Source organism: Poromitra crassiceps, assembly GCF_964638095.1.
Source record: "Poromitra crassiceps genome assembly, chromosome: 30".
Lineage (NCBI taxonomy): Eukaryota > Metazoa > Chordata > Actinopteri > Beryciformes > Melamphaidae > Poromitra > Poromitra crassiceps.
In genome coordinates this window covers 12,594,363-12,606,862 of record NC_139652.1, presented here as the reverse complement: position 1 = coordinate 12,606,862, position 12,500 = coordinate 12,594,363, and the positions used below count along the sequence as shown (strand labels likewise).

Below are 12,500 nucleotides of genomic sequence, written 5' to 3'. Positions count from 1 at the left end.
TCTTCAGTATTCCCACATCCACGTTTTTTCATTGTGCATTTTGTCTTTTAGTAACGTAACCAAACTAAACGAACCCGCTGCTACCTCTGTCAGACTGCTGAGTAGATAGATCAGCAGCATGTAAACTGTGTTGAGTTGTTATTGCCTGGTGTTGAGACACTATTTCCTGTTTGAATCCGGGGGTCTCCCTCGGCTTGACCCGAGCGATTGATCGTCTCTTCGCCCCTCTCTGCTGTCTCGCCACTCAGCCAGAACCGAGCTCTCGAGATGCTGCTGGACAAACAGGCGTGCTTTCAGCGCCAGAAACCCGTAACGCGGGGCAACGGCTCGGTCAGCGCCGTGGCCAACCGACCCCGGTGAAGGGCTTCCCTGTAAGTTGGGGGAAATGTCACTTATAATTAGATCTTCCCTGGACATGACCCGTTGATCTTCGCCTCCCCTCCTCTGTTGATTGTGGATGCGCCATAAAGAGCCGCCTTGTTGACCAGATGCATCTTGGGACAGCCAGTGCTTGGCGACGCCTCCTATAGGGCTTTAAGGTTATTCCCATAGTTTCCAGGCAGAGATGAGCTCAACTTTTGAGCGGTTGGAACATTCAGCTAAGGACATGAATCTCTTTATTATTTGGGATGGCCCGTGTCAGCTGTTCTGGTCGGATGTATTTGGCTGATTGTCTGTCCTGCTGAAAGTTAGGGGTGTGAATCTTTGGGTAGTCTCACGATTCGATTCGATTCCGATTCCTGGGGTTCACAAAATCGATTTTCGATTCAAAACGATTCCCGATTCAGTAGCTACATAGGCGGATTTCAGGATCTTCTCCAGTATGCTGTGTGAAAGGCGGTGTAGCAAATTATGGCACGAAAGCAGAATAAAGTGTATAAGATTATGTTTTTTTTTTAAGGTTTATTAACCGATTGCAATAATGTAAACACAGTACACACAAAGGCAAACCTAAGTCAAAAGGTAACATTTATTCATGCTTTTTCATGTCTTTAGTATTTCTCAGTTATCTCAGTGACTTCAAGAGAAATAAGTTGAAGTAATACAAAAAATTGAAAAAAATAATCGATTCTTGGGAGTTGTGAATCGATTCGGAATCGTGGAAGATGAGAATCGCACTTCTTACATGAATCAAACTTTTTTTGGACGCCGCTACTGAAAGTACGAGCGCGAGGTAAACGTCAGTGTATCTGTCAGCTGCATCTTCTGTGTGTCCCGAGGAATGGCCCATGGTTAAACATAGGAGCTATTTCTAAACAGAGCATGTATGAAGCCAGGAGAGCAGCAGGTTCAGTTGTGCGAGCCGCGGCGGTGGGAAAAGCTCTCGAGAGGAGTTGTAGCCCCAACTGCTTTTGAAGTCTGTCCTCCAGCCAACAATGAGCAGCATTGATTCAAACCAGCGCTCCTTCTCACTGGGGGCTGACCTGGTCAAGTACGTCAGTGTTTTGACTGCCCCGTTCTCCCTGGAGGGCGCTCCAACCTACCCCGCTCTCCCCCCCTCACTTTAACGATGGAGACCCCCCTCCCCCTCCTCCTCCTCCCCCTCCCCTCATCTCACTATCGCTGTAATAAACGTGAACTGAAGTCCCACACCTGAGAGCCGCTGAAAAGCGTCCTAGTGTTTGTGCGGTGTCATTACGCGTCGACACCGCCGACATAAAGCAACCATTCATTCCCACGCCTGGCTCCCTGCCAGCTGATTTAAGCCTCAGAAGAACCCCGAATATAAAAAAAATAATAAAATGCAAATCTGTGACTGTTGCCACCCACTAATTATTGTGTACGCCCGGGTGTTGAAACCACATAATCGTTAGTAGTGGGCAAGCCCTATCATTTTCCATTGCGTTGCCTAGACCCCACACTTCACAAATTAGCCTAACCGCACAAACAGCAAAGTATATGGCCCCGCCCCCTTTAAACATTCCCATGTGAAATCTCTTCTCTCTTCTCTAAAATGCATGTTTTTTTTCTGCCTTTTTTTTTTATTCTGCCCATTTTGACTTGATAAAATCAAGATGGATGCGTGCACATGTCGGGTAGAATTCACCCCCGAAGCTATATATGTCATTATGTTCTTTGATATGTGTCATTACGTTCTTTGATATCTGGATGCTCAGTAATTGGTACATGCTGTCAGGGACAAAACTGTGACATGACAGCGTTGCTACACACAGTGGTGCAACCCTCTGGAGATATACAGTCAATTAATCCTCTGCACAAATCATGAGTCTGATACATGAGTAGCCCCTTGGCGCTATTAGCTTTAAATCATAAATCTAATACATGAGTAGTAGACTCTTGGTGTTATCAGCTTTAGGGGGAAACCCAGTCATGGAATCTATTATTGCGGAGCTTCGTGACAAACGTACGACAGTTAACGACGATCTATCATTTTCTAAATAAACTCGCTTTTCAAAAAGTCTCCCAATGGCTGCCAGGTGTGGAATCTCCTGTGCTGCGAGAGGGGAGTTGGAGTAGTTGTCTTCTTGTCTCCACACAGCTGATCTTCTAAAGAAGAAAAAGAAAGAAAGAGCAGGGGTCTATTCAAAAAATGACCACATTGACCACTCTGTCTGTCTGTCTGTCTGTCTGTCTGTCCGTCCGTCCGTCTGTCTGTCTGTCCATCTGTCTGTCTGTCTGTCCTGGTTTTAATAATACTCCCATTAGGTTCTTGGACACCGATTAGACAGATGACCAACTGGTGAAAGACACTCTAATAATATGGGACTGTCTTTATGATTCCCTGACAGGCTCGTTCATAGCTCTTTCATCGACAGTTATCTTCCACTGCTGGTTTATTGTGTCTTACACCGTCATTCCCCTAACCGACCACCGCTGGCACTCATGAGCCTTTTTTTGTAGAAACAAGAAGGTCTCTTACATGATGAGTTGAAATGAAAGGGGAGGGGAGGGGGGGGAGGGGAGCTGGGGGGGGGGGGACAACGTGATGGTAACTCAGGATAATCCTGTGTAATTATTGGCCTTGTCACATCAGCTGGCGCTGTATGGAGCAGGTGTTTTAGCAGCTCCTCCGTCCAGGAGCAAATTTGTCAGAGTGTCTCATGATCCAGCCCTTTTTTTTTTCCTGTTTGAAAAGTCAACAAGAAAAGGAAGGAATCCTTTGAGGCGGAGGATTACTGTGTTTGACGAGGCTTTCGGGACCTTTTCACAACTGTGAAGTCTGGCGATTCGGGGCTATTGGCGTATATACATCGAGTCCAGCTGTGCTTTTGTTTGTCTCTGTTACTGTGTCGGAGGTTCGGGGTGTGGCTGACACACACACAGTCTGTCATTATAGCAGCCATGTTGCTGCTGGCCCTGATTTAGTCAGTGTTGGGGGTAACTCATTACAAAAGTAACATATTACATGTAATATATTACTTTTAGCAGTAACTCAGTAATATAACTTATTACTTATAGGATTTCAGTAATATTATACCAGTTACTTTGTCAAGTAACTCAAGTTACAAATTGAGTTACATTTTATTAAATCAAAGCAAATATTTAAAAAAGGATACAATCATTTCCTAATCAAACTGTGTGTTTTTATGCAAATAACCACTATAGATGACAATAACAAAGGAAAAGAATAACATTTAGAATTTTGGATTGTTTACACTGACTTCAAGGCGGTTGAATTTTTTTTTTGGGATGGTTCCGGGGCGGCGATGTCATTCTGCTGCTGCTGTTGTTTTGGTAAAAGTAATGCAAAAGTAGTGTAATAAGTAACGAGTTACTCTACACAGAAAGTAATATTGTAAAGTAACTTATTACTTTCAAATGAAAGTAACTAGTAATATGTAGTATATTACATTTTGAAAGTAACTTGCCCAACACTGGATTTAGTATGTGTGACTGAATCAAATCCAAAATGATCTTGTTTACTTTCAGCGCGGAGAAATTACACCTCGGATCAAAAAATGCGGTCCGCCTTTTTACTCGGATCCTTTTCAGTCTGTGTGAAAACGCGGCTTTATTCAGTCTATGATTGACGCCGCCTGACTCCAGTTTCATAGCGGCAGCGTTTACTATAACAGGTCTCAGTGTTCGCTAACTTTACAGACCACCCACAGCGCAAAATATACCCATCTGAGGATGATCGCCCATAGACAGTGACATAGAGAGGTTTACTTTGCTCTTATGAAATAGATGACATCCATGTATGTTGATACTCCACACACAGGTACTTTTATGATTACGAAGGGCTAGAAAACACTAGATTCTTGTGCCTATGTGTGTGAGAATGCACATTGTGTATATGTGCATTGTGTGCACGTTAGGGCATTCACAGACTAGTCGACTAGTAAAACCACTAGTCGACACTGCTTAGTCGTTTAAATGATTATTATTATTTTTTTAATCTTTAAGAAAGAACATGAGGTATTTACACGACATACATGGACTATCATATCCCATATCCCATATCCCCCACAAAGAACATCAAAACACAACAAGAAAACTGCATAAGATACACAATAATCCAAGAACAAACAAGACTATTGGACAAACAACCAAACAAAAACAATGCATTCAAAGTAAATACATAGATCTTGCCCTGTTGGCAGCTAGGAAATGCATAGCTTTAAATTGGAAAGCATCCAATCCCCCAGCTGTAGTTCACTGGTGGAATGAACTCTCAAGCTACCATACGTTGGATAACATTTACGACAAGAGCAAAGGCAGATTCTTAGACATCCCCAAAATATGGCAACCACATACAGAGTTTGACTTTAAGAACTTTTTACCCCAGTGTCATTAGGCTTATCAGGATAGGAGCTGAATGCATTGTTTTGGTTTGGTTGTTTGTCCAATAGTCTTGTTTGTTCTTGGATTATTGTGTATCTTATGCAATTTTCTTGTTGTGTTTTGATGTTCTTTGTGGGGGATATGGGATATGATAGTCCATGTATGTCGTGTAAATACCTCATGTTCTTTCTTAATAAAAAAAAAAAAAAAAAAAAACGGCTAGTCGACTACCTTTAGGGACGACTAGTCGACTAGTAAAATTCACTAGTCGTGAAATGCCCTAGTGCACGTGTCTGTTTGTGCGCACACACCTGTATGGTTTTCCACTTTCCTTTTCACTTACTGTACACACTCTTATGTTATTTAGCACCGGCTATGGAGAGTGCCTGCTGGACGAGCCGGTCGGCAGGACGTACGAGCTGCCCACCCTCCTCCCCGGTCAGATCTACAACGCCAACAGACAATGTGAACTGATGTTTGGACCCGGCTCCCAAGTTTGCCCTTACATGGTAAGTTGGCCCGCCATCAAAGCGAGCAAAACCACATTGCAAATAGCGGAGAATTAAGCCTCCAGGTGGAAGTAGAGTTGAGATGGTTCTCTTCGACCCCGCTCAGATACAGTAAGCGTTTGTATGAACCCTTCAGGAATTTGAGCAGGGCAGTTGGCCATACAGGACTTCTGAATACTGTAAAAGGGATGAAACTGGATTCACTTAGTTGCACAGCCCGTGGTGGTTTGAAAGCTCTGTATTAGAATTTAGAATGGAAAGAATTGAATCTGCAAAATTTCCTGTGCAGGCTGTTTAAATACATGCACACGCGTTTTCTAAATATTTTTGAAGCATTTCTTGATTGGGAATTCAAAGTAATTTCGAAAACCTCAGTTGAACTCGAATCGTAGCTAACCTTCATTCAGGGTTTTGACACGGCGTGTGGTTCCACAGCTTTCTTTGTACCATCTGGGCTAGATGTTTCTGCGGCACTTGACACCTTCTAAAGCAAGGTGTTTAGACGTCTCATATGACTCATATCACTGTAACCACATCTCAAACGCTGCCTTATATCGCATGGCGTCATGCATATCTCTTAGGTGTCTCTCCTCTATGATGAGGCTTTGCACGGTGAAGTCATACGCACAACAACGTCGTCTGCTGTTTCCAATCTGCGAGCCTGGATGAGCGACAGCTCGGGGACATTTTACAAGACAATTAGCTCGGTTCAGCTTGAACAAAAGCCTTTGAGGATGTTCAACGACGTCTTCGCCCTGACAGTTTGAGAGGCTGCGGAGAAAATGACTCCCCCGCCACTCATGCTCTCTGTAGACCCTTTTCACGGGGGCCATTTTGTGTCAAAAAGGCAGGGTAAACACAGGTGCAAGCAAAACACTAATGAGGGTTTCCAACTTCCATGATTGGAGGTTGGAACAAAATGGCCCCCGTGAAAAGGGTTTAGTGAGTTCATCTTCCTGTGGCTGCTAGCTACAGATTTTCAAAGTAAAGTGTGCCTAATCTCCCCCCACTAGTTCCAGCTGCCCGCTGGATATGAAAGTTGGTGTCTGGTTTTCTGCTTTACTGCACTGTCCATAAAGTCGGCTGCACTCTCATTTCACCATAAATTACAGTATCGTGTTAACATGGGAGATCTATAAAATGATTTTCTTTAAGGTGGGGGATGATGTGGTGAGCTTTTTGTACAGTGCGTGGTGTCACGTTATTTGATGCGTTCATTTTCCACAGAAACAGTGCAAGAGGCTGTGGTGCACCAGTGCAGAGGGGGACCATAAAGGGTGTCGCACACAGCATATGCCACCGGCCGATGGGACGGACTGTGGCCACGGAATGGTAAGTCGTAAATCTAAGAAATGATCCAGTGTCGTCGATGTAGTGAACAGTTGCATTGTGTTGCTCATCACTGGGTAGATTATAGAAGTCTTATTCCCAGTGGGACCAATTAGATACAGTCAATGTCTCGTCATAGACGCCGGGGTAGCTGGCGGGGGGCGTGGTCAGGGTGGGGGTAAATCCTCCCGTTTTTCTCCACCATTCAGCATAGTTAGCATTTAGCTGCTAGCCCAGCCCAGGCAGACAGGATCGGTGATTTCAACCACCGCAGTAAACGCACATCTGAACAGACGTCTAACTGTATGTACCTGCTCTAGAATCCCCAATCCTGTAGTGTAGAGCCGCAGCACCGTCCTTTGATGAGTCAGCCCATTGAGATATATGGTTTTTTTTTTACCCAACTTGCACGCCAGCCGTAGTAACATTTTGTGGGCGTTCCCCTACAGACCGACTGTATCTATGCTAAACTCATACTCATACTTGGTGTCTACCAAATGGCGAAAAAAAATATTATTTTGTCATTGCCTACTCACCCTCATGTCAGTTGGAACGCCGGTGAAGTTTGTGTGTCTACATAACACATCTGGTACTCAAAGGCAGCGTTAAGAAAAATGCTAAGAATGACTGCAAGCTACTATTGGACCGGATCGAGTTACAAATATGGGTTCGATTTAAATAATTGTTTCAGTTCGACGTGCGTCTACGCTGCGCGTGCGTTTCCTTTTCCTCTCTCTAATCAGCGTCAGTGAGGTTACCGCCGGGCTCATTGGTATGTAGACAAAACACGTTATTGACACAGGCCCAACCTCCCCGTGCGGTCCTTTGAATCCCCATGCCTTCCTCCTTCTATAGTGCACTTCCTCTGCCAAGAGAAAGGAATAACTTACCATGCATTACTCTCTGCCCATGTAAATGTGGTCAGGTGATGGCCCCGGTCAGAAACCTGAAGCTTTAGCCTCGCTCTTGTTGCGGGGGGCCCCAACCCCCATTAGCCTTCATGTTCCGCTCGCTCTGGGATGCTATGCTAATTAGACGGCGGCTCGGCCACTGAGGGTCAGTGTTGGGGGGGGGGGGGGGGGGGGGTAACTCATTACAAAAGTAACAGATTACATGTAATATATTACTTTTAGCAGTAACTCAGTAATATAACTTATTACTTATAGGATTTCAGTAATATTATACCAGTTACTTTGTCAAGTAACTCAAGTTACAAATTGAGTTACATTTTATTAAATCAAAGCACACATTTAAAAAATATACAATCATTTCCTAATCAAACTGTGTGTTTTCATGCAAATAACCACTATAGATGACAATAACAAAGGAAAAACAATCGCATTTAGAATTTTGGATTGTTTACACTGACTTCAAGACGGTTGAAATTATTTTTCGGGATGGTTCCGGGCCGGCGATGTCATTCTACTACTGCTGTTATTTTGCTAAAAGTAATGCAAAAGTAGTGTAATAAGTAACGAGTTATGCCTACCCCACACTACAGGATTTTCAAATCCTTGAAGATTATAAAAATCTTGAGAGCCCACACACTACAGGACAGAGAGAGCCGATTTTTTAACATTTCAATCTTGGGACACACACACAATCGCGTCTGTTCAAACGCAACCCCACACACTAGAAGATTATGCCGAAGATTCACATTGGAAGCAGGGCTCGACGTTAACTTTTAAAATGCCTATTCAGTGTGCGCACCGGGTGTAGTAGTAATAATGATAATAATAATAATAATAATAATAATAATAATAATAATAATACATTTGTGTCATTTCGTTTTCTAAACAAATCTTATTTTTTGTTTTTATAACGCATTTGCACTGAAAGGATTTGTTTAACTAATATTTGCGCGGACAGCCACGTCCATTCGGGGTGTAGGCCTACTGTGCACGGCCAGGCGAAAACCGTCTGTAGGTGCCTTGTGGAGGGGCGCGTCTGCTGAGTAATTTTGACTCACTTTTCGTGCGGACACTCGCCGATGCGGGAAGCTATGATACCTAAGCGCTTGTTGTAGGCTACATGCTTTGCAGTATAGCATTAGTTTTCCGTCCCGTTCAAAGACGCACGGGTATTTCACCTCAATGACAATTTCCTCGTTCTTTGTTTCTGTGCGGGGCTGCGGGTGGACGCGGACCAGTTTATTTTGCGAAAAACTAATGGAAGCTACTACTGGCTCTCTGCTCAAGATGCAATCGCCTGTCGGGTTGTAAATATCTAACATGTTAGATATGGCCGATTCACAATCGGGAAGAGGCAGTCTTCCCGATTGTGAATCTTTGAACCCCACACACTACAGGATCATTTGGGAAGATTATCTGCCCGACGCGCTTCAAATCGGGAGCACCCCCGAGAAAATCGGGAGGGGGGAATCTTGGCCATAATCTTGCAAATTATCCTGTAGTGTGGGGTAGGCATAACTCTACGCAGACAAGTCATATTGTAAAGTAACGTATTACTTTCAAATGAAAGTAACTAGCAATATGTAGTATATTACATTTTGAAAGTCACTTGCCCGACACTTGCTGAGGAGGATACAGGGAGGGGGGACGCGCCGGAGGGGAGGGGGTGCCGAGAGAGGCAGAGAGAGAACAGAGAGAGACAGAGAGAGAGAGAGAGAGACAGAGAGAGAGAGGCAGAGAGAGAACAGAGAGAGAGAGAGAGAGAGAGAGAGAGAGAGAGTCTGGAGAGGGGAAGGTGAAGATGTGGGGCCCTTTGAAAGAGGACGCCGCCCGCCGTTCACAGTTGAGTCACCTTGTTGTGAACCCGTGACCCTAAAACCTCTTTAAAAGGCGGGTGAGTGGGTCAGTGGTCAGGGCCGTAACGGAGCCCAGCGCCGAGGCCGGCCAGCGCTCGCTACACACAAAAGAGCTCACATCGGTGGTTCCACACATCAGAGCAGGAGGAGGGAGGAGAGGAAGAGGAGGAGGAGGAGGAGGAGGAGGAGAGGAGAGCTAGGAGGAGGTACAGTGGGACGGGAGATACGCCGGACTGGTGTTTAGCATTCGGAACATGCATGAGAGAGAGAGAGGGGGGAGATTCTCTCCCCCCCCTCCCGTAACCTTCTGGCCTCAAGGAGTGTTTTGCAGTGTGGGCCCGTGTAAGCCTTCTATCCCTTCAGCTGGCTCCATCCCCTCTTCCTCACCATGTTAGGTCCCCGCCGGGATCAACGCCGCTCTAGTGAAGAGAGGTTAACAGGGAATGGCTAACATCTTAATCCAACTACAACAACCGGACTAGAAGAGGGTAAATGGTCCTGGGATAGCAGCTCCCATACCGCTCCCAGCCAGTGTGGGAGAAAAGCTGGAGGAGAGACGCTGTTATTTTGGTTACGGCAAGTGATTTAGCTTTAATAAGCTACAGAACCTAAACCCAATTCGATCCGACTTGAATACAATACAATACAATACAATACAATACAGTACAATACAATACAATACAATACAATACAATACAATAGAATACCTCAGCTTTATATGAATGTGTTTACATTCTATCTATTGGAGACATTTTTCGTGAACTTGAAGGCATCAATTAGGAGGATCGTTTTTCTTCCTTTTCCCTCTGTGTGTGTGTGTCTCTGTGTGTGTGTGTGTGTGTGTGTGTGTGTGTGTGTCTGTGTGTGTGTGTGTGTGTGTGTGTGTGTGTGTGTCTGTGTGTGCGTGTGTGTGCATGTGTGTGTGTGTGTGTGTGTGTGTGTGTGTGAGTGTGTGTGTGTGTGCATGCGTGCGTGCGTGCGTGTGTGTGTGTGTGTGTGTGTGTGCGTGCGTGCGTGCGTGCGTGTGTGTCTGTGTGTGTGGTGTGTGTGCGTGCATGCGTGTGTGTGTGTGTGTGTGTAGGGGCACCACCTTTGTTTGTGGTGCTGAGGGCCCGATGTCATCTCCAGGCCTGGCTCTGTTTGATGTAGAGCCAGTTGAAAGAGAGGGGGACCCTGCCGCTCACCTGAAGCTCACCTGCCCGCACAGAACCTCTTTTATGTGGCAACACAACAAGCCACAGAGCTTTCTGCGCCGTCCGTGCGTTTGTGTGGCTCATCCTCACGCTCAGCGGGTCTGAGCGTCGGCCGACTCGTCGCCTTTCTCTTCTTCACACTCGTCGCGTTTCCATCGACGTATTTCGATGCGCATTTTGAAGTGTCGCGTTAGAAACGGTTGATGGAAACGGCGGAAATTTTAAAATCCATTTAGCTTTTTATTATACTCATTTGAGGTGGGTTTTTGCCAGCCCAAAAGGCGAGATGTAAACGTTTTTTTTATGAATAAGCGGTCCGCTGAACCGTGTGTCCTGCACAGCGGGCGGCTTGTCCGGTCTGGTGCGACGCGACCGACCCAAACGGGCCGAGAATCCTGCATCAGATCAAATGTTGTTCTGGATCCTACTGTTGCACCCAAAGTGCCTAAATGCCTTTTGCACGGTAGGGGTGGGACAAAATATCGATACTCACGGTATCGCGATATTTCCACTTGCGATACGTTATCGATACACTGGCACCAAGTATCGATATGTTTTTTTTATTTTTATAAACAGGCTAAAATATTATGCTGTGTGTGGTAGTTGAAACATAGTTTCAAGTTGACCTTTATTACTGTAGGCTACATGAATGGAAATGTTTGATCATTAATATCTACTTTTAGAAATTATATAGGTAGGTAGGTTATATAGGTTTTCTTGTTTTAATAATAATAATAAAAAGACAATGTGTAACTTTTCCTCCGTGGTATCGAAAATGGTATGAGTGAGTGAGTGAACTCTGAGAGAGTTCATGTCAATTCTGCTAATAAATACATAATACCTGCTTCTTGCCTTTTAGGGGTATTTTTTTCTCTTCAGTTACACAGATATCGTGATGTATCGTAGGTAAAATTTCTTCCAATATATCGATTATCGCAGAATCGCTGTATCGTGATAATATCGTTATCGAGGGCCAAGTATCGTGACCATATCGTATCGTGAGTTACTCCACGATTCCCACCCCTATTGCACGGTGACTCCCACAACTCTTTGGTGCGTCTCGTTTCCCACATATATGGCAAAGAATGTGCATTTCTCCTGTGATATTAGCTGTAATATTTAATCATCCGCCAGAAAGAAAGAAATACAGCCACCAGCAGATTACATGACGTAATAATGAATTCTTCTCTTGTGGCAAGTTGGCTTAACAGAACAACCGTTAATGTACAGTATACGCGCCTGATTGGACTTTTATGATTGTCGACTTTTCAAACGTTTGCTTACAATTGAAGCAAAACCTGAATGCAAAGGCAGCTTCATTCTATTCCGTCTCTTTATATTTATTCCTCTCTCTGTTGATCTATTTCTCTGCCTTTCTCTTACTTCTGTCTTGTTTCCTCTGCTCTCCTTCCAGAGACATTTTGATAATCGGCCTTATCCATCACTCTCACATCTTTCTCCTCATGACCCCTTCTTAATACCTCTGGATCCCTCTCTCTCTCTTCCTGCCACAAGTCATGAGGTTCTGGTCCGGGGGGGTTTACAGGGTCCGGGGTCGGGGATCCTGCCTCTGAGGTGTCTGCAGGGCCCGGAGGGGGGAGAGACGTCGGATCTGGAAGGATTAACGAATGGCCTCTGTATAGGGGGAAATAGCAGCAGGTATTGTCTTATAGCTTAGTAACCAGCAGAGTTTCCCCCTCTAAAGACTCCTATAACCAGCCTATCATTAGACCCAGGGTCTGCCGTGTCATTCCAAAACTTTACATGGGAAATGTCATCTCTCCTAATCATGTCTTCTGGAGACATTTGGCAAATGGCTGGTTTGTCTGTCACCTTCTCCGTCTGTCTCTTTTTTGCTAGTTAGGAATCGGAGTTGTGATCACATCGGGGGGAAATGAGGGCAGCACCCAAAAAAGTGGGCGAGAGAGGCGTCCCCAAAATGGGAAAAAAAAGTTT

At 44.8% G+C, this 12,500-nt stretch overlaps 1 protein-coding gene across 1 annotated transcript in view; it reads left to right on the top strand.

Annotated features, from left to right (window-relative positions):
* Positions 1-12,500, top strand: part of LOC310800402 (A disintegrin and metalloproteinase with thrombospondin motifs 20) — a gene marked incomplete at both ends in the record, with an annotated part of 84,764 nt that overhangs the window by 43,919 nt on the left and 28,345 nt on the right. Inside the window, 2 exons of the mRNA XM_083663001.1 lie at positions 5,114-5,255; positions 6,483-6,587. Of these exons, the coding sequence (XP_083519127.1) occupies positions 5,114-5,255; positions 6,483-6,587 (247 nt within the window). The remainder of the gene's footprint in view (positions 1-5,113; positions 5,256-6,482; positions 6,588-12,500) is intronic.